The sequence below is a fragment of the Ambystoma mexicanum genome, chromosome 9 (genome assembly GCF_040938575.1).
Source record: "Ambystoma mexicanum isolate Mex_15411 chromosome 9, UKY_AmexF1_1, whole genome shotgun sequence".
Taxonomy (NCBI): Eukaryota; Metazoa; Chordata; class Amphibia; order Caudata; family Ambystomatidae; genus Ambystoma; species Ambystoma mexicanum.
Window position 1 is genome coordinate 180,112,951 of NC_090931.1, and position 23,235 is coordinate 180,136,185.

At 46.1% G+C, this 23,235-nt stretch overlaps 1 protein-coding gene across 19 annotated transcripts in view; it reads right to left on the reverse strand.

Moving 5' to 3' along the window:
* Window positions 1-23,235, reverse strand: part of PHLDB1 (pleckstrin homology like domain family B member 1) — a 500,781-nt gene that overhangs the window by 58,546 nt on the left and 419,000 nt on the right. For 14 of the 19 annotated variants that reach the window (XM_069614411.1, XM_069614410.1, XM_069614414.1 and 11 more), the window contains 5 exons: window positions 17,654-17,809; window positions 16,575-16,685; window positions 9,600-9,689; window positions 2,729-2,866; window positions 378-554 (listed from right to left, as the gene is read on the reverse strand). In XM_069614411.1, the coding sequence (XP_069470512.1) occupies window positions 378-554; window positions 2,729-2,866; window positions 9,600-9,689; window positions 16,575-16,685; window positions 17,654-17,809 (672 nt within the window). The remainder of the gene's footprint in view (window positions 1-377; window positions 555-2,728; window positions 2,867-9,599; window positions 9,690-16,574; window positions 16,686-17,653; window positions 17,810-23,235) is intronic. The other 5 variants (XM_069614425.1, XM_069614423.1, XM_069614424.1 and 2 more) reach the window with 3 other exon arrangements.

Consider the following 23,235-nt stretch of genomic DNA (forward strand, 5'->3'; position numbering starts at 1 on the left):
CGGAGCACCAAAGAAACTTCACTAGCCAACTATTTTGGTGGTGGACCCACTAAATGGCAGGATATATTTTTTTGCTACAAGACCCCATCTAATATTCTTAAACGGAGACACAATCATGCATGGATGCTGCAGTAGCAAGCATTGTGCCACCACACACATCAGCCAAAGGGCCAAGGGAATGTTAGTGAAAAGGCACAGATATCGTTACCCTGAAACTCAGCAACTTGGAGGCAATGGAGGTGGGGGGCGGAGGGGCGCATGCAACCCTTTCACCAACTCACCTCTGAATCCCAGGCTTGAAGGCATGCAAGTGTGTATATGTAACACTAATGGTATGACCATGAAAAATAAAGTAAAATATGAAATGGATCACAAACCTCAGTGGAGATGGAGGAGGAAGAGAAGGGCTGATCAGGAGAGAGGCAGCCTGCGGGAGGAACAGCTGGCATGGCAGAACTCAGGCTAGGGTAGGCCATGGGTACAGAGGCAGAGTATGGACCTACATCAGTTCTTAAGTTCCCCAACATCTCTTTAAGTTGGTCAACTGTTACATACTTCAACATACAGACAAGAAGAAGCAGGATGGGAAAGAAGCAAAGAAAGTTAACAGGTAGGTTAAAATAAAGAGAAAAATGTTCAGAGGATGATGGTTGAAGAAAAAGTAACAAAAGAGCAGAACCTGCGTTTCTGAAAGGTTGCAGCACACAGAATCAAACAATAGCACCCTTTCCAAGCTGCTCCCTGTCCGAACGCAGCTGCTCAGCGTAGGATAAACATATGTGCGGGGTGGGAGGGGGACCAGAATCTCCTAATGAGGAGGTTGAGCGGCCCAACAGGTACAACAAAAGGTAGAACAACCCAACAAATCACTTGGACATTTGTGCAGAGATAGGACCAAAACAACAACAAAAAAAGCTCTACCGTTTCTAAAAGAAGCTCTTCAGTTTCTATGCCGGTTTCTGGCAGCGAACATCAGAAAACGTGTGCCTCTGAAGACACGAACAGCTGGGACTTGCGCTTCAAGCTGAACAACTGAGCAGGTGGTCTCCTCTCTGCCACGTTGACATAGGACTGGGAAGAGCCACTCATCAAATCATCCTATAGGGCCTTGGGGACGTGGCTTATTACACTTCTCCCCAAACCTTCTGGAGAAGATGAAGGCCACATCCTCTGGACAATCACTAATTTTAACTCATGTTCCTGGCTTAATTTACTGTAAAGGTGCAGAGTGATGTTTAGTGGTAGGGAGGTCTACCTCAAATATGCTGTCCAATACCCGTGTGCACTGTTACAAACCCATGTGATGGACTTCTGATTAAAGATAAATAAAGATAAATAAGTATGCCTCAGGTTATTAGAAGATTGAGAAGCCAGACAGTTTTTTCTGATCATTATCAATCACTGCGAATCAACATGCTCTTAAGAATTTGGTGTGAGAAAAATGAAATCCAATGGACTATAATGAAGATCAAATGTCGTACATGTCCTTTGCTGAGATATTACCTAGGATAGTTCAAGAGCATGTGATGTTTTGCCACGTCCATTAAAATGGCACATGAAATCAATGGGTTCAGCATGAGGTTTCTCCAAGTTCCTGCAAGAGGAAGTTTACAGGTAGGGCCAAGGAGCGGCGGATCCAGTTCACCTCTTGCTTTATGCGTTCAGCTGCCTTTCCATCCCATGGGACTGCTCAATGTATGTTCCCAACCCAAGAACCAGACTAGTGTCTAATATTTCATTTGAGATGATGGATGTAGATTTAGTCTTCCTAGACTATACATTTTGAAATTCTTTTCATTAGCACTGTAGGGTAATAAAACAATGATACATGTATAGCATTAAAGAGGTGTGCACTAAAGGGACACTTGAGAACTCATCCTGGCTACTATAAAAAAGCAGGTTACTTGAGGTGACAATTACTTTTGACTTCTCAAAGACCAGTCGATGTGGACATCGCTCACTTTGAGCCCGGTGCATGGTAGTAGGGGCTAAAGAAAACTCCTTCATGCTCTGAGAAGCAAATCTTTCTGCCATCACAAGTGCACAAGAACTAAATCCAACTCGGGAGACAATAACTCCAAAAGAAGTTTGGACAATTAATTGAATACACTTGTGGCAATGTCCAATCACTAGACTGCGCAAAGCCACAAAGAGAACTTCATCTTATTTTGATAAGGCACACTTAAATTTGCATAACAGAAGTGGGAGAAAGAAAATGTACGTTACAAAATGAACTTACTTAAAACAATGTTGAAATTGACATTTTAAAATCACATGCAACTGTCTTTTTAGAATGTGTTAAACTAATAAGATATTTTTACGGGAAACATTTGTGTTCAGAACAATCTCAGCTGGATATGAATATTTATTTAATTCTAGCACCAACTTCAGGGAATTGTTAACATGGGAAATCTCACATACAGTCATCAAAGAAGATCATGGTTTAAGGTCAACAGCCCTCCTTCTCAATGTACACGCCCCTCAGCTAGAAAGTCAAATAAAATCAATTTTATAACTTTCAAAAAAATAATAAAACCATGCAATGGAATTTGTGAACTCCACCATTCATTGGTCTGATGATAAAGTCTAAAAGGAGACCTTGTTACCGCTTTCTATGGAAGCCCACTACACAATTACAAATAAAACTGAACAATCATGCATGTGAACACAACACAGAGGAAGATATAGCCCTGGCAAAGCCAAACAGTGCATGCAGACAAGCAGGTACCTCATCACTGGCAGCAGGAGGCACAGCAAGCGAGAGAGAAGAGCTAGAATCGAAGCCAGGGCCGGGCATACTGCTGCAGAACCTGTAAACGTCGCAAAGCTGCAAATACTCCTGGGGTCCAGGGCAGGGGAGATCAAGCTGGGGGTGAGCAGAAGGGGGCGAGAGTGGAGGAGAGAAGGAAGGTTCAGAGAATCAGTAACATTTCCATGCCCCACATGCGAGGCATCACAGGATCCAGTGGTGGTCCGGAGGCTCAACCTCGCCCAAACTGTGTGACACTGAAAAACACCCAACAAAAGCACTTGCACCCCTTCACCCACCGTCTTCTGAGCTACACCCAGCACTAAACCGCACTCAAAACACTTTTGCTTTGCAGATTTCATTGGTGCAGGGAATGATTGATTAGGCTCCCCAAAAAGAAAGCGCTCCAGCCATTTCCACAGTAACCTAAGTGGGTCTAGGGATGGAATGAGGAGTAGCTGATGAAACTAGACGGACTGAACAAAAGGTTGGGGAGCAGAAGAGAAGATAGGAGGGAAGATCCACGAATCAACAAAGCCTAGTAAACAGATGAAGGGGGAGACCGTCCAATGAAACATGATCCAGGTTGAAAGGGGAGAATAAAGAGCAGATGGGCCAAAGGAGGCAGGTGATGGACGAGGCTATGGAAGTACCAATGTCAAATATAGAATGACAATGGATGGCAGAAGATTTATCAATTTATACTTCCATAGCCCTGTCAATGGATGAGGTGATGGATGAACAGGCAAACAAATTGATTATAGGGGAAGATTAAGAGGATACAGAAATAAAGTTTGACCAACAGAAGAGATGGAAGGATAGCTCAGAAACAGGATCGAGGAGTAGGGATGTAAAACCTGTTTACCTGTTAAGTGTTGCCCTAACAGGTATGTACGTGTGTAAACTATTAAACTCATTGATGTAAATGTAAAGTTGAACATTTTGCAATATATGGTTTCGAGCTCAATTACTTTAACCAACCTTTAGTATTCTATTAAACTATGCTTTTCATGACACCGACCAATAATTAACAGGAATAGTGCACGTGTCAACTTGTTAATGGCTGAACATCTGAAATACAAAAATGGACAGGCGTTTGCGTCCAAGGATGGAACAACATTGCAAAGGAAATGTAACGTCATCTGGGCCAATTGTTGGGGCTTTGAAGGGGTTGGCCAATTGATGAAAGGATACCAAAAACAATGGAAGGAGATTTGAAGACTAAATTGACACATACATTGACCAATAGGGAAAGCGGGAAGGATGGATAAGCCAAATGATGGGTAGAATTGAAAAAGTGATGGAAGACTTGTCTGACCACTACACGGGTGGTGTTAAAGGGGAGGGAGGACAGATCGGCTGATGAAAGACGATTTTCAAAAAGTTGATGGGAAGGTCCAATGGTGTTCATGTAGAGAAACAAAGGGCAGATCACCCAGGAATATGGGGGATACTGAAAAGGTGATTGGAGGATAAACTGGCCAATGGATCAGTACATTTCTGGTTCTTCCTGTGGCTTTCTGAGGTGGTTTCAGGTTCCCCAACATCCTGGTTCTGTTTTCACCAAAAACAAATAAAACATTGTGTTTTATTAAGTTTATCTTGGTGATCATGCTTCAACGCTAGATGCCACCTTGTAGTGATGGTAATATGAATTATTTAAGTAAAGGTAATACACTTTAAATTATAATAAAGGAAGAAGTTACACAGACAAAGGATGAGATGTAACAAACGTAGTGAAAGGATTGCCAAAGGAAACTGGGAGGGGAAAGAAGATTGGAAAGATCAACCTAGCAAGGACAACGGCTAGAGGAGGGAGGACAGGATCAGCAAGATGGAAGAAAAGAAGATGGTGGGAAACAAGTGAACAATTAGAGAAAGTAGTGGGAGCGGAAGAAAGACAGGGATAGGGAGGTGCAAAGACGTCAAAGGGAAAGTAAAGCTACTGTGGTGGATGGATGATGATGTGGCAACAAAGAGGACTAAAGCTGTACAGATCCAGAAAGGAAAAGCAATGGACAGATCAGAAAACGAAGAGAAGAAAGAAGATGGGATTATTAGGCAAAACAAGCAGGAAAGTCAATGATGGCTAGAAAGAGGGCAGAAAATGGAGGATTCTGGTTGTTGGGTTGTTGGAAGAAGCACCTAGAATGTAAAAACAGAGCTGTACATGAGTGTAAATATTTAGACAGGCACACCACTGCAGATCAAAGTCATAATCACCAGCCAGACGTGGAGAATTAACATGGAATGCGCCAGGTTTCCCCCACCTTTGGAAGGCACATGGTATGAGCCATACCCTCACCTGCTGGCATAAGGAAAGAGACAACAAGTCCCCATGTTTCAGAGTGCAGGGAATGAGCCAGGCTCTGGCCACCTCTTGGTGGGGTGTGGGAGAGCCTAATCCCCCCCCACCCCAGTCCCCATAGGTCAAAGCCTCCATAAACTTGGGAGGTCATGGCATTATGTACAAGCAGGGCTTTTCCCATTACTGGAGGGTAAGAGTAAGAGCCAGCCTTGTGCCACCACTTCCAAGTACATGATCTCAGCCAGGCTCTCCCCACCCAGGTGGCACATAGCTTAAACCAGGAAACCTCAAATGATGGATGTTAGATGGGATGAGAGAGTTTCTGATTTACCCACAGGGAATTACAGTCACATGCTGGGCATAAGTATTACTGGCTCTTCAAGGGCAATGCAACCTGCCAAATCAAATTCAAGATGCAGGCCCCAATCTCACTCACAATCAGCTTCATAACACTCAGATACTGAAAATATTTTGCATGGACTGCATTACAGACACAGCTCTTTTGCAGTTAGCACACAAGAAATCCCAGACGACAGCCTGGCTTCTTAAAGCCACTCCAACCGCCGTCTCGAAAAAACATGAAGACGTACGCTACACCTGTGTCAGAAAGGCAATTCCATAGCCACCAATCACACATCAGCACCATTACGCGTACACACGTATTATTATTTTGTTATTTATTGAGTGCGGATCTAGCTTTAAGAAGCAACTGAGTGCTGTGCAGTGGTATGACATGCACTACTCACCGTAATAGCATTTCTGATGGTTGTATCTGCTTCGATTCACATGCGCCCACCCTTCCTCCCCGCTCAGGTGGAAGGAGCATAGACTTCTTACTACTTTCTCTCTTCATGTACTCACAATAGCCTTGGGATCCCTCATGGCAAAAAAAATACAATGGGAGGGACCTCGGTGCGTGAGGGATCTTGGGTACACGCCACGTCACGATAGGGATAGTGTTACAAACCCGCCCATGCCGACGTCCCCTTTCGGTCCCCAAAAGCAAGATGCAATACTCGGCGGTTACCACTGGATGTCGGACCATATGCGCAGCATGTGATTCTAAGCAGATTAACAAGCATCAGAAACAATAATACAGATACATAACAGAGCACTTTTCAGAGGTAACAGAAGAGATATACAGCGGGGGAACGATACAGAGGGGCACAGAAGATGGGGTACAGCTATACCGGGTAGCGGGCAGGAGAGGGGTGGGGCATCGTCAAGAAAGTCAGGTGCCGTGTACAATCCCCAACACCCAGCCTGCACCAACAGGAGGACTTACTGGCATATAAACATGGAAGGGGGGGCATGTGTTCCAGGAAAGGAAGTGGGGCATGTGGGTAGCTGTTCTATTGGTCTTGGCAGCAACCCAAGCGCATATACAGCACACGCAGGAGATATCAGACGTGGACATAGCCCACAATCCGCAGGAGACGAGCTGGAGGGTTTTTGGAAAAAGAATAAAAAGGACTGAGAGACAGGTAGGTGCCTCAGAATTCTGGCAACTTCAGAAGGATATTCTTCAGCTGGCGGAATCGTTGACAAAGATGGTCTGAATATTTTATGTTCAAGTTTTGACTGGGGAGGAGTGTTGTTACAAACAATAATATCAATTTTTACCAAAGCACTCAGCTAAACACCTCACTGTCCCAGTCACAAACCATCAGAGACACAAACCATGGAGTACAATGTGAATATAATGGGACATTTGTATACCACTCCAATTGCCCTCATTGTGGTTCAAAAGGCGTTGGTGTGTCTGGAATTCGTTAAGACTGTAGTGCAAACATGAAATGATACACTGTGCATTGCACAGCAGGAAAACGACAATTACTTTGGCAGAGATGACTACGAACATTAAGAGGTTGGGAAACATCAGACAGAGCCTGGACAACCAATCAATCAGCTGATTTAGGAACCACATGCACACTCTGCAGTATTCTCCTATCCAATCAGACAAGTTGCAACGTGTTTAGACACACGAAGCACACAATTGTACCACAGTGTCCATTAAGGTCATATCCGATTGCCTCTTTATACGTAAAGAGCCCATGGATTGCCTACAGCATGAATATCCCGGGCTCCTCTGGGGGCCATCTTCCAGAGGCCTTCCATTACTACATGATCCAGAGCGGGCGTAGAAGGGACTGGCAAAGGCAGCTTTCATCTGGCAGCAAGTAATCTCTTGCACCCTGGCAGAGGCAGCCTCTGAGCTGGATAAAAGGAAGTAAGGAAGGAAGCAAAAAGCAGCCAGCCCTTACACAGGTTTCCAATTTCCTATAGTTTACTCATCCACTAAACAAGCAGCACCCCCTCTCCCGCGCCCCCATTAGAATTACAAAGTCACAGCAGTGAAGCAGGCACAGAAAAAGCTGGCCGCGATTGCATGCATTGTAAGAACAGTCAATGGGCAGATGGCAGCTCAGGCACATAACCAAGCCATTCCAAAAACGTACAAACCCACTGCAAGCAGGGCACATTCTACAGGTTGAAACTACTACTACGCCTGGTACCCACGGTCATTCATGCCGTCTGCAATGGCATTTGTGCAGTATGATAATTTACACTGTGCAATATTGGTAATATTGTTACTTGCAGCTTGGGTGGGTTACACCCGTGATGAGCCATGAGTTCCATCAACCATTGCAGTCAGTTTTGCATTTATGCAGGTCAACTGCATTTACTCTCCCCTTCCATCCTATTTTTTATTGTGCTGTGCCAGAGCCAAAGTCTAGGAAATGGATGCCATAAGTTACGATGCACACCAAACACATCATATGACCAGAAAGAGTCAGGAAATCCAAGTATAATTTATACACCGGGCTCCCGCCTCATTTACTGGGCCCGTCCCCCTCTCCTCCCATTCTAGAAATGGGGGAGAGGAATATGAAGAAGCTATAAGTAAAAGACAAGTCCCCCAAATCTAAGAACACCATCCACCCATTCCACCTCTGCAGGAAGTGTATCACGGTATCCGTGTTGTGGTGCACCACCACTGCCTCAGAGCCTATGAACAACGCGCCTGTGAGCAGCGTTACTTCTCCATGACATCAGTTTGGCAAATAGACACCTGCTCTAAATCCACATCATGTGCATCATCCCGACGACTATTAGTTTCTTTAGGGGTGCATGTAAAATCTTCAAACCACGGGCATGTCTGCGATAAGAATAATGTAACGCATGCCATCAGCAAAACCACAGTGCTCCACGCCTCTCTGCCACGCTCTGACTTTTTAATATATTGAGGCGCCCTCTGCCAGCTATCCTCAGTTCAACATCCCATGGGCGTCATGTTGGTCACACAAGACCAGAAATAAAGCTGTGAAAACGTATATTTCAAAAGAGTAATTTCTTTCTTTTACAGTGTAAACCTGTAACAGATTCGCACACTGTGCCGCGTTTACCAGGCAACATTCCCCTAAGGAGGCAGTGGGTCTGAGTTTGAAGCAGCTTCTGGCAATCACTTGTAACTAAACAGCAATGTCTTGTAATCACAATGTCTTGTAATACAATCGTATGTAGGTGTGGAATCCAAGCAGCAGACCTACAAATCATTTCTTGCCAAAGGCACCCTAATTCCCTTACTCTACTGCGGTGCAGTACTGCCTTCCTTTCTAAACATTTCATGGCCAACGACATCGCTCGATGCATGGTACAATCTGTTTTTCTTGTCTGTATTTGGCAACAGCCTTACCTTTGAACTTCGGTTCAACAAAGAATGTTTTGTATTTATAGTAAATGTTGCTATGGGTACACAGGGCAATAACATGATGGTTTGATTGGAGCATACTGCTTCTAAAGGGTTCATCTGCAGTATGTTAAACTCTTTAAAGCCAAGGTGTGCAGACAGCTTTCTGCTGGGTACTGTTTTTTTAGAGAAAATAAAATGGTAGCTCCCAAAAGTCTGATTCACATGGAGAGGCGAAAACCATTGAAAAATGTGTTGATGCATGTTTTGCAAATCTTGCTCTTCAGTAAAAGAATGTTTGCTGTTTGGGTGAAGGCAGGCGTCTACTGTTTGCCTATGACCACAAAGCCTTTCATAATGGGGGATGTCTTCAGCTGCCCCGTGACCGTAGGATGCTTCTCAATGTAGGATCATGGGCAATCCAGATCTAAGGCCTGGTACTTCATTCTCGGCCTATGATGAGGAAGCGGATTGGTCTGTGGCTTCTTGCAGGATTGCACAGGTGTCCCTGATTTCAGGGGCACACCGGGCATTTACACTAGACGTGTCTGTGTACAGACAACAGTATTTAGAATTTCACACAGAATTCCACAGGTAGCCAATGGATTGCTTTCAGAAGTGGGGGAGACATGGGCACATTTCTTCACCGTAGGCAGAGTTGAGCCCCATTTCAAATCCTGACTTTTAATCACTGATATTAGCAACATTTCTCCTTAAATACATTAGCACCCAGCAAGCTCAGTCAGGAATGGCCCAGCACAAGTGTCTGATTGAATGGATCTCCCTGCTTCTAGCCTCTGAGCACTCCTTCCCTGTCGCCCTCGCATCCACCCCAACTACCCTTTACTTACCTCCTTTAATGCAGATGGGGTCTTGGGGAAACTTCTCCCACCAGTGGCGGCATAATACTGCTTCTCCAGGCCCGCAAGGGTCTCCTTCTCCTGCAACAAACAAACAATTACCCAACTTTACTTTTTGAAGTGCCACTGAAACAAAAACAAAGGCAGCGGGTGAAAGGGAAGCAAGAGGCGGCTGTGGGTAACAAGAGAACACCATCTACCTTGAACGGCATATCACACATAAAGAGACACAGGACATCTAGGTAGCCCAAAACCTTTGCTTTCGAAAGTAGGAGGTTCTAGACATCATTTGAACACTCTGTCTAGTAGATGAGAGGTGCAACTATCCAGCGTAACAGTCTCTGCAACCAGTTAAACAATCGATATAAGCTGTAGCCTGGACGTAGACACATCCTTGGCAGCACTGCACACAGCAAAAAGACCTTCTTTGTTCTCCGGGTCTGTGCCAACACTCATCCATCAGCTGTGCTCGGTCTTCCTTTTTAATCCTCTCTGCTTTTACCAATGTTCTCTTAACATAAACTTCAGTTTTGACTGAATCACAAACGTGGCTGAAACTCACCCCTCAGAGAGGGCCGGATAGTTACACGCCTCAAGTCTACACAGTGATCAAAGCTGCCATCAGATCAGTGAGAGGGTTCAGATGAACCAAGCTTAGTTGTGCTCTGTTGAAACTTAATATGCGCAAAGCAGCACTGTTAGGTTAAATTATTTTTAAGATAAATCTCCCTCACCTGCAAGACCCGCCCCAGCCCTTTTTGATGGACTTGTGGATTATTATGCTCCTGAATGAGTGGGGATCTTTTTCCCCTCTCACATTTTCTTTTACTCTTTTTTTACGGGTGTCCTTTTTACGACTCTCCATGCTTTATTTTTGGCATCAGGTAATATAATCCCCACGAAAAATATTGCTGCATTGTCGTCAGGAACGCCATAGGTGATATTTTTGGGGGTGATAATTTGTGGGAGCAGGTGTTGCCGGGGTGTCCCCAGCAGGGTCCATGCCTCAATATCGCCGCAAAAATATGGCGATATTTTTATGGGGATATTAACACATGGTACCTTATTTTTGGAATTATACTTTCCTATAACTTTTTGGGTATCTGAATTTTCCTGTTGCAGTACACAGCACTTACTGTGCAGCATTGCGGGGGTGCCCCTTGGTCTCCACTTTTATTTTCTCTTGGATTCCTTGTGTAAACTACTGTTCCCAAGGGTAGATGGATACTTTTATCCTTTCTACACTTTATATTGGGAGTCCAGCAAAACCTCACCTTACGTGGAGTGCAGGGGGCGGTTAACTTTGTAACCCCATTTCACACTGCTCCTGTATCATTTCTGTTACAGTATTATGGCTGGTGGCCGTGGACGTGTTCTACAGACTTGTGTGATTTTTACTCGCAGGCTGTCAAACCAGCCATGGTAATGCACAGAAGGGGCACCATTCATCTAGAATGGTGGCTTCTTTCTTTTGCCACCATTTATAGTGTGCTTGTGCTTTCTTGGTCCTTCTGCCGTCCTGTGAGGTCGTGGTTTGATTTTTGCCTTCAGCGGGAACCCATTGTGTAGCCCGCAGCGGCTCCACAGTTTCTGTGAAGAGGAAATGAGGGAGGAGTCAGAACTTTGCAGCCCTTTATCTTCCAGCATGCCTGTCTAGAGCCAGTCCTAACTGGGAGGCTAGCTGTTCTGAAATGTAAGCCACCCCGCAAAGTTTGAATGCAGCATGTGTGCCGATTGACTGGGTTCCTGGACATATGGCCTGGATCTGGACAAGTCGACTACTGGAGTTGAATCCGATGAGGAGGAAGAAGAGAAGACGGCTGTAGCTGATTCCAACGACCAGAGATTCCTGCTGTGTAATCGCTGCCTGTGCCAACCCCTTCTTCCATGCAACCTAGGAGTCCCGAAGACTACTCTGATCCTTGGGCTGGTGGGACCAATCAGTCTTAAGAAGACCTGCAATTCGAGCTATCCCACAATGAGTTGTGACCTCCCTGGGATGAAAACCACCAATACCCCGGGACCCCGAGTGCTGTGCAAGGTCTTCCAGTGAATGAATCTCACTGAAATTTCTGTGAACTCTCGTTGGATCTCCAGATGCAAGATTCCACTCCTTGAACTCCCCTCACCAGAGTGCTGGGCCGAGATAGAGAGCTAAAATCGATCAGACAACTGTTCCACATCTGGTACTTTGAAAAGGTCACCAATTCTAGAGCTGCGAGAAGCACCGAAAAAGCCTTTGCTGGGAGCCTTTTCTGTTGACTGCCGCTGCAAGTTCCAATTCAGTGTCCTTTCTTTCGTCACCATGACCAATAACCCAGAGACTGGGTCCTCTGCTGCTGTATCGTGAAGGTGTCTGCCTGCACGATCTTCTTCACTGTTGAGGTACTGTGTGGCTGAAGGCAATACTTACCTAAAGTCTTGTGTCGCTTCTCTGTGGCTAGGGTGGGGATTCATGTAGTTGGGAGTTCACCCATACTGCTCACCCAGGCCTAACACTGGAATGCATCTAGGGAGCCTTCTACAAAGTCCCAGAACACGTTCTACCAACTCTAAAGTCTGTACTTACTTGTTGGACAAAAAATCCGCTCGAACTCTGACTTTCCTGCATCTGTGCCTTATCCTGCCCTACCTGCTGTTGGTCACCAGACCGCCAGTGTCCCCCTTCTGCCACGCAGAACACTCATGCCTTAGAATAGGGAAGAACCTCTAAAGTATAAGGCCTCTGACTAGAAAATAGAACAAGGTGTAAGTGCTGTGCAACTGGTTGTCTCTGAAATAGAATAAGTTACAAAGTGTAACAAAGTTCTTACTTAACCTGTGAATTGCTTACTGCCATTCTGAAAGGTTACATTGTTATAACTACACATTCCTGAAATAGAATACATGCAAGAGTGTATTGCCAATAGGGTTTTACTCACCTTGAATAGCAAATTTATTTATTAGCATTTATATAGCGCACAGCAGCCCTGAGGCATTGTGGCGCTGTTGCAAGCACATCTCTGCTTACAGTGGAGCATAATTGTTACAGGCAGGAACAGCATGGAAAACAAATTCAGTTATAGTCTGTTCAGTTACGCATACTTAGTTACAGTCAATATCAGGAGAGTTATGTTAGTGACAGCGTGGGAGTCACAGAGTAGTTTTGAGGCCTTTGCGGAAGGTAGTGAGGGAGGTTTCAGCTCAAAGGGCGTTGGGCAGGGCATTCCAAAGTCTGGAGCTATGTAAGGGAAACCTATACCTCCTGCTTTGGTCCTTTTGATGGGCGTTATGCGTAGTTGGTTAGCGTGCTGTGACCTGGGGCGTACAGAGATATCTCCATTGATGGTGTCTGAGAGGTAGGATGAGGCGGAGGCATTTGTGGGTTAAGGTGAGAGTCTGAAAAGGTAATTCTTTCTTTGACCGGAAGCCAGTGGGCATCTCTTCTGGCTTAGGTGATGTGATCTCTCTTGTGGATGTTGAGGGCCGCTCTGAGCGCATGGAGCCAGTTTAGGTTTTTTGCTGAGGTGCCTGCAAAGAGGAGGTTACAATAACCTAACTTGGCACCGATTGTGGCTCTGGCGATAGAGAGGCAGTTTTGGTTGGACAGGAGTGGTTTGACGGCGTTAATAAGTTTGGTGGTATGAGCAGAGGCAGAGGCGAAGGCATTCTTTTCATAGACAAGGTAGAATCTAGATAAACATCTAGGGTCTTCACTAATGAGGAGACGGGGATGGTGGTGATTTCAATGAGGAATTTGCTGTATTTTGGGTTAGGTTTGTTCAGTATTTCTTTAGGGCCTATGAGAATGATCTCAGTTTTGTCTCCGTTAAGGCATAATCCGTTGGCTGCCATCCAGGCCTGGATGGTGGAGTATATTTGGAGAAGAGCTGCCGAGTCGTGATCGTAGGAACCTGTGAGGGGGAGGAGGACTTGAGTGTCATTGGCTTAGTTGGTATAGGCTATGCCGTGGGAGTTCAGTTTGTCAAAAAGGGGCTTGGTGAACAGGTTGTAGAGTGTGGGTGCGGTGCACGAACCCTGTGGAACACTGCAGTGGATGGTGGTGGGAGCACCGTTGGCTAAGTCTGAGAAGACTTTCATTGCTCTGCCCTCTATAAAGGAAGTGATCCATGCTGATGCATGATCGGAAAAGTGGGCTGTGCTAGTAAGGTGGGAGATGAGAGTTTTATGATCTACAAGGTCAAATGCGGCCGACAAGTCCAATAGCAGTAAGGGGGCTGGTTTCCCTGTGTCCATTATTTTAGTTTTGGTTTTTTAGGTCCAGGAGGGCAGATTCAGTGCCGTACCCTTTGCGGAATACTGATTGCCTTCTGCCGTACTGAGTTCTTACTTCTCTTTTACGTGCATACTGCCATTCTAAAAAGATATTCATAAGTCATTGCTTACCTTTGAATTGTGTTCCATTATTGTAAAAAGTAATATGGGTGCAACTGTCATTCCTGAAAAAAGAATAAGTTCCATGTGTTGCAAAGTACCTACTTACTACAACGGTAGGGTAACTCTATTACTCCTGCAATAGAATACGTTACTTAGTATTTTAAGATACTTACTTGTAATAGGGTCAGTACAGCCATATTGTTCTTGAAACTGAATAAGTAACATAGTTTACTACCAATAGGGTCTGCTTACCTTGAATTGCATAGTGTCATTCCAAATGTCTAATGTGATTTTACTCCCCTTTAATAGCATACTGCCACTGTAAACGTGTAACACTGAGTTATACCCACCTTGAAAATCATACTGCTATTCTAAATGTAGTTTATGAGCTGGTTTACTTACCATAAGTATATTGTTGGTTTTTATATTCTGTATGATAATAGTACTTCTCTTTCTAAAGAGTTCTCTTTGCTGTGTATGTATAAATGAACCATTATTTTTTACAATACATCAGTGTATGAGTGTTTCTTTGGACTATGTATCTCTCTACAGCCCTCTATCCCTCCTAAAATAAGCTTGGCTGCTCGGTCTACGTTACTAAATGTCTTCAGGTGGTACAGCCTTCTAATAAGAGTTTGTTTCTGTATTGGCCAAGGTACAGTTTTATAAAGTCCCTTTGGGTGGACTTTATTAAACGGTTTTAACAAGCACCACACTTTAATCCCCCTTTCCTGATGAACTTTTAGCCCGCAATGGGGAATGTAAGTAGGTTGCGGGGGGTTTCTCAACACAGTTGCGTGTGCCAGATGGACACCGTATTGTAACCGTGTCTGCAGGATATTGATATTTTATTTCTATCACGCTCATACACAAGTGTTTCAGAGCGCAATGGAGGCTCTGGTGAAGAGGTGCAATGATGAAGGATGGGAGGAGGGGGGGGGACAGACAAACATAGACCCGGCAATGACAGTGAGCCCTCGGCTATGACACCATTGCAACCCAAGTGGAGCAGTGCAGACCCAGCAGGGAGCAGCTAAGGAGATTAGCCTGCCTTAGGGCCAGACTGTGGGTGTGAGGTGGGGGGGGGGGGGGGGTGTGCTGAAGAGATTCTCAACCCCGGGTGAACAGGGGGCAAGCAGCCTGCTGTCAATGGGTGTTCCACCCTGATAGGCAGTGGCCTGGCGGTGATGCAAAAGAGCGGCGCAAAATCCAGGCTCACCACTGGGAGGAAAGCAGGAACTCGGACATCCCCAGGTAGGGGATATGGAGAGGAGGCATGGCCTGAAGGGGAGGGCCTGTCAACTCCAGTGCTCCAGCATGAGGTAGGAAGGTGGGAGGGCTCTACTCCACAGTGTAAGGCATGTGAGGTGAGACATAGTAGCCCATTCAGTGCGCATCACTCGAAAGGAGAGACTTATGCCTCAGGACAGGTAGCACAACTCAAGGCCCGATGTTAACTGTTTCGGCCACTCGTGGCTGAGCAGGACTTAATATGATTGGAAATCAGGGTAGATGGTTAGTGGAACAATGTTTCAGTACACAAGTATGTGCATCAAAGTACGTTGTCATTGCGCTAATGTTACGGAGGTTATTTAGTGGCAGACTGCAGCTGCCTTTTCGTTCAGTTAGGGGGTGCCGATATTGAGGGGCAGTGAGCCGTGCTTCACCCACAGTGAAGAATGAGAACTCTCCTTAGGCTCCAAGTTGGGAGTTGTACTAGGGTAGAAATTGCCACGCTCGGTAAAAATGGGGGCTGTTCAGCCACCACAGAATTTACCTAGATGCATCTGGCTTGGTGTGGGTAGTACTCTGTGCTGGCTGTCTGCACCATAGGCCATTACTGTGTCAAACTTGAGGGAAGGGGTGAGGGAAGGGGTGGGGCAGGCCATCACCGCTGATAACTTAATCAAGTGGCATTTTAGCAATGGCTGCCAAAGTAAACATCTGTAATAAGAACTGTATCAACCCATAGGATGCCTATTTTCCACCATATTAAGTATGAAAGCACTGTAGGGGTAATACAAATCTACCCTGGGCATTGTGGGTTTTACTTCTAGGTGGACTAGGCTCACCTTACATGAGTGCAGTGAACATTAGCAGCATGGAACTCAGGGTAGTAGCCCATCCTTGGTGCTGTGTTATGTACAAAATACAGGTTGCCTAACGCATGCTTTCCCTCCACAGCTGATCTGAGGTGGTTAGGTTGGTATGCAGTTGACCCGCCCTGGCCTGGTGGGCAAGATCAGGAGCAGCAAGCCAGGGCAAAAGATACCATGGTCTACATCATAATGACTTCTTTGCAACAGATCGCTCCCTTTCCTTGAAATGGGTGTCCAGAATTGAAAGTCTTTCTGCCTCCAGCATCTCATACAGTATGGTTAGGGCAATGCCCGTTTTAAATTTGATGTAGGAATCTTTAGAACACCCCGGATCTCCCACCTTATGCAGCGAAAGTTGAGGCTACAGCCAATCTTTTGATTTGAAAGTTAAACTGAAAACCTTCTAGTGCTCTGGGTGAGCCTACCACACATCAGCTAACCCCCACACTCCCGAGCCACATGTAACCCAAAGCAGTTGGACTAGCATTACCTTCTGGAGTAGCAGCAGCATTGCATTCTTCTCCTTTGCGACACGTTCAGACTCTTGCGCAGCCTGCAGACGGATCTGACTGGCCTGGCTCTCCAAAGCCGCCACCCGCTCCTATGGAAGAGAAAGTGGTCAAGAGAAGTGCATGAAGTTCTCTCCATTCTTACCATGCACAATGAGTCACTCCTCCCCAAACATGCCACATTAGCAGGGCTACAGGGTTCGAAATTGAGGGCAGCTGGGAGCTATTTAACTCCTGCTTGTAGCCTCGTAGAGCGTGGTTAGCTGACACTATCAGTTACAAGGAGCTACTTTTGGCTCCCCCGGCCAACTGATGGCAAACGCATTTTCGACAATCTATAAACAATTAGGACGATTCTATATGTCATTTAAAGCATATGGGGTCATAAATAATGGACACAATTATAGGTATGTCTCTGGATGTTAGATTTGCAGGACACTATGTACTAGCTCCTTGCTCCCCAGTGGTAGCTCCGGGTCTCTGGATAATGCTGGATACCCAGGAGCTGCATTTAGCTCCTGCTTTTCCAATCTGAATTTCGAGCCCTGGAATAGCAAAGCCCACCAGACCCAGCGGGATAGGATCTCCAAACCTCATGCTTCTTTCGGGTAACCTACTGCCACCCTCCCACATTGTACTACTTCTCTGGGGTCCTGAGCTACCACTCAAGAGAGTACACCACCATGCAGCCTCTTGCTGCATCCACAGGAACTGTGCTGGTTCATCACTGGCCAGGCATGACAAACCTCTTCGTACAGGACCTTTGGAGCTCCCTTCATGCTCTTGCCCTAGCGCTCCTCCAGGCGTCCATGTGCTGAGAGTTCTCTTTGCTCTTCACATCATATACAGAAGCTGTGCTTCTCCTGGGCCACCCTCTCTGCCCCACCTTTTCCCCCTGCACATTTGCAACACCCCCTACTATTCTCCTGGTGATGTCTACCACACATTCTCTCTTGCCCTGAAGCCATTGCTGGCTTTCTTGGCCTCATTACTCCCAAGATCCTGCACCCTTCCTTCCCTCGGGCACAACACCGCCCCCTTTGCACACACTACCCCATACCTTCCTCTTGGCGATGTTGCGGTGGTACTCTGCCTTGCTCTGGAGCAGTTGGTGGCTCATGGTCTCCCGTTCCTCCTCCAGGCGGCTCTCCTTCTCCAGCTGTTGGAACTCCAGGTCCTCAAACAGCTTGGTCTGCGTCTCCAGGCTCTCTGATTCCTTCAAAAACGAGACAACTGCTAAGACTTTCCTGTTCAACTAACTGACCACATCCACCTATGCCCCAGAACACCTCTCTGCTCTGCCTCGTCACATAACCCTCCCCCCTCCACACCCCAAATAAACAGATACTGGCAAACTATGTTTATGCCTGAAATACCTTCCAATGTCCTCATCCGCCGAAGGACAATCTACGTCTTCCCTCAGCTGCAAGCAGGATTTGCCAAGCCCCTCCCACCACAAAAACTTTCCGACATCAATAAAGAGACTGCCAACTTCAAGACCCTTTATTCTCCCTGCCTGACCCACCAGAGCATGACAGCAGCATCTTGTGCAGCGACCGGAGGCAAACCCAGAGACCAAAAAGCAGACAAACATCTGGAAATGCTTGGAGACAGTTTAACTAACATACACTTACACGAGGCGTGGGCAGGAAGAAAAAGGGAGGGGAGACAAGAGGCGGAGAAGGAGACCAGAACAGATATAAAGGCAGAAGGAGAGCAAGAGACGAGTAAGGGGCAGGCAGACAGAAGGAAGAGGTGGGAAAGGAGGGAGAGAGCACAGAGGAAGTTGATGTGGCAGATCCATACGAAGCATAGAATTAAGCCCTCTCCTAAGCCCGCCTTTCAGCCCGCCCCGCTCCCTGATTGGTGTTCCCATTCTCCAGCAGCTGGGCCTTGCAACCGCAGCTGCACACTTTGTGACACTTTTGTCTGGAAGCCTGCTGGTGAGTTTTAAACCTAAAGGCCTCTAATTTGATCCCCCCACCAGCCCAGAGGCCCCCCCAGGTCTGTGTGCAGCCCCCTCAGCTCCGCTCCCCAGTACGCCTCCCTTCCGTGTTTCCCTCTCCTAAACCCGCCTTTCAGCCCGCCCCGCTCCCTGAATGGTACCCCATCTAGGTCATAACCGACTCTCCCAGGGCAGCCCTCCTGCTCATGCAGCCCTGCTTCTAAGTGCCCTAAGGCCAAGGGCGGCTCCGACAGGGCCGGCTCCAAGAAGTGTCAGTCGGTGTCTGTAGGGGAAGCAGTGGCCGGCCGTCAACCATCTACAAGGACCAGTAAGGTAGGAGTGGCCTGGGTCAGGAGTAGAGCAACTACTCTACCCCAGATTCCGAGCCACTTACCAAACCCAAAGTAAAGAAGATGATTGCATTTCATGATGTTTAGATTGCATGGTTAGGCCTCTCAAATTTAGTTGGGGTTCTGTCTCCAGACTGCATTGTATGATGTTTAGATTGCACTGATGGCCTCTCTCCCACTATACAGGTCTCTCAAATTTAGCAGGGGTTCTGTCTCGAAACCGCGTTGTATGATGTTTAGACTGCATGGTTAGGCCTCTCTCCCACTGTACAGGTCTCTCAAATCTAGCAGGGGTTCTGTCTCCAAACTGCATTGTGTGATGTTTAGATTGCACTGACAGGACTCTCTCACACTATACAGGTCTCTCAAATAATCTAACTGCGCTTAGTTCAGTACTCCATCAATCCCGGAAACCCACCGCAACCTAACTCAATTAAGTCCCATTCCAGCAGACCGTTAACACCCTAAACCCCTCCTCCCCCCCCAACAGTGCACCCTTAAGAAACACACCCTACCCACCGACAGAAAAGCAACAGTGAGCCAGAGAACACCCCAGCGTATCCAGAGAAGGAAAAACTGAGGTCACTGCGACTGCACAACACAGCATAGAGGACCAACTACCTTACTACGCCTGCACTTAAACTGGAAAATGGCCCGACCCAGAAAAGGACGCCGAGAAAGAGAACAAGATCGTGCAACAAGAAACGCGAACACACAACACCAACAGAACCCACAAGAAGCAGCCCCCATTGGAAGGAAACACGCCTAACACAGCTGCAACCAGAACAAAATCTACAAGAGAAAAATCCTTATACCTCACACCTTACCTCGCAACAACCATGGGACACCGACACCCCAACACGGAAACCTCTAAATATGCAAAGAATTTCCTGAAACACGCGGAAAAAAGATGGGAAAAAAGATGGGAGCACTCAACAAGAGAGTGGGAGGGCTCCGACCCCATTACCCCTTACATCACAAGAACAGAGGTTGTAGCATCATTTTCCACTACATCCCGCACAATACGGCGAAGCACCGACAACCAGCAATGCTACCTCCCACCCAACAATCAGACTCAATGAAGAAACCACCGCTAATCTTCATCCAAGCCGCATCACAGCAGAAACACCAAGGCTAATCAGCCCTGTTATCAACTTATTGGACCGCTTCAATGAAGAAGCAGCCGTCGCCGTTCTTCATCCTACCGACAAACGCGGAAACACCACGAACAGACAATTACAAATAACCTCAAAACAAAATCTCACCCAGAGAATCCACTGTAACCTAATAAACGCAAGGTCAATGTCCAAACACTCAACTGAAATATACAACCTCCTGTCAGAAGGAGGCATAGACATCCTATTTGTAACCAAAACATGGCTAGACGACAACTACAAGATCACCCTCAACAACTGCCTGCCTGAAGACTTCAAATGCATCCAAAGAAACAGAAAATCCAAATGAGGGGGTGGACTAGCGATCATCCACAAGGAACAACTGGCCATCAAAATGGAAGATCCACTAAACATCGATAAATGCGAATCCTTAATACTACGACTTTCAGTAAACCCCAAAACTAACCTGAAATTCATACCGATATACAGACCACCAACCTACGATGCGACTTTCATAGACGCTTTCACGGAAGCAATCACCATCCTACCCATCAAGTACAATCATCTGATCATCCTTCGGAGATTTCAACATCTGGTTTGACGAAGAAACCACAACCACACAAAAATCCTTAACCGCCCAACTAGCAGCCATGAACCTACAACAACTAGTCAAAGGAGCAACCCACTCAGCAGGGCACACACATGACGCAATCTTCGCCAACAAGGATCTCATCACCACGGCACCCCCCAATTCAAATACTCTGGAGCGACCACCTCATCATTCAATTCATAATCACAACGGCCACTCCAACAAAAAAGCAACAAGAAAAAGGACCCATCATGATGAAAAGAAATTGGAGAACCATAAAAAAGTCCAACCTAACCGAGCTCCTAGAACTCAGCAAACCACAAGCATCAGCCATGGAAGAAGCAGACCTAAACATACTACTTCATACCTGGATCGCAACAACCATAGACGACATCGCTAAAGAAAAGCCCTTCACCCCATCACGCAAGAAAACTACAGCAAAATGGTTCACCCCACTACTCAACGCCATGAAAAGAAAAAAACGAAAACTAGAATCTGAATGGAGGACCAACAACGCCACCGCAAACAAATTGAAATTCCTACAACAGATCCGCTCATATAAAAAGGAAATACAAAAAGCGAAGAGGAAACATAACGACAAACGAATCTTCAGAGCACCAAACGCTCAAAAAGAACTATTCAAAATCGTAAACGAAATAAAAATCCCACCGGGCTGCAACAACACGCCAATTCCATCGATTAAACTTTGCGAGGACCTCGGAGACCACTTCAAAAACAAAATAACCTCCATCCAACACCATACAAAACAGACCAAGCGATCACAGCTCAAACCCCACCGACGAGGAACAGGCAAACAAGCTACGAAACTTCTCAGCAATATCAGTTGAGGCTTTCGTCAAACTGGTAAACCAAAGCAACAAAATCAGGCTCTCCTGAAGACCCTTGTCCCCCGGACATATACAAAACAATTCTCAAACAAGGAACCCCCATGGAATACCACAGGAACCTCCTCAACCTCTCAATCTGAACAGGTAAAGTACCACAGGCCTTCAAATCAGCTTACACCAAGCCACAACTCAAAGACACAACAGGAAACGTAGAGGACTTATCCAACTACAGACCCATCTCCAACATACCCTACATAGCCCAAGAATTCATAGAAGAGCATTGCCTACTAGACCAGGCACAAGTTGGTTTCAGACCTATGAGAGGAACAGAAACAGCTCTCTTCTCAATATGGGACGACCTAAAAACAAACGCAGACTGACTCGGACAACAGTACCGCCCTGATTCTCCTTGATCTGTCTGCAGCTTTCGACACTGTCAACCACGCCATCCTCATAAAGAGATTAGAAGGACTAGGGATAACAGACACTGCCCTACTATGGATCAAATCCTTCCTAACAAACAGAACAGAAACAGTATGGATGAAACCTTTTAAATCCAAACCTAGAGACTCCACGTGCGGAGTACCAAAGGATCATCCTTCTCCCCGATTCTATTCAACATCTACATGTACCTATTAATCAAACTCATCAAAAAACACGGCCTCATGTGCTACAACTACGCCAATGATACTCAAATAATCTTCAACATAAAAGACACCCGAGAAGAAAACACACTAGAAAACTGCCTTTGTGACATATTCAATTGGATGAACCTCAACCATCTCAAAATCAACCCATGCAAAAACAGAGATAACGATTGTTTCAAACAAGGGAGGAGACATCAACTACGTCCCCTGGCCAAGAGAGCTCGGCACCACACCAGAACCATCATCAACTGTAAAAAACCTAGGGGTCCTGATGGATAACAACCTCACTCTAGAGCCACAAGTAAACTCGGTAATCAAGAAATGTTTCTTCCTCCTGCGAGCAGCAAAAAGGATCCTACCGTTCGCCTACAAAACACTTACCATCATCGCCCTGATCATGTCCAGAGTAGACTATGCCAATAGCCTATACCTGGGCATGCCCGAACGACTTCTAAAAAAAAAACTGCAGCAGCCAGACTCCTCCTCAAGCTACCCAGAAGAGAACACATCACAACCACGCTAAAAATACTACACTGGCTACCACTAAAACAGCGAATGTTCAAGTCCATGTGCATCACGCACAGAGCGATACACAAACAAGGCGCGGAATTCCTAAGCGACAAACTACGCCTACATCAGCCGACAAGAACACTAAGATCAAGCACCGACATACGCCTGGAACCAAAACCCTACAACAGAAAAAAAACTCGGAGGATCCTCTTCTCTCACCAAGCACCCAAAACTTGGAATGACCTACCTAAGAATATACGGAACACAACAAACCACCTAGCATTCAGGAAACTCCTCAAATCATGGCTCTTCACAGCGTAACCACAACGGAGACGCACCAGAATGCCCAGACATTAAAACAACGATGGAAATAACTCCAACCTCGGCCACTCTCAAATTGGACAAACACTCAAACCAAAGAACCAACCACTCGACACAGCATAAGATATCATGGTAAATAGCCACAAAAGGAAGGCTCCAGAGACTGATCACATACTTAGACCCAGACAAAAGCCCTCAAGTGACTCACCCACTCGTAAGTACCGGACAGACCATATCCAGACCGGCAGACGCATTTAGATAGAATTGTGAATATTAGCATGGCCACACTTAGACGGAATTATGGATATAGGCCTGCG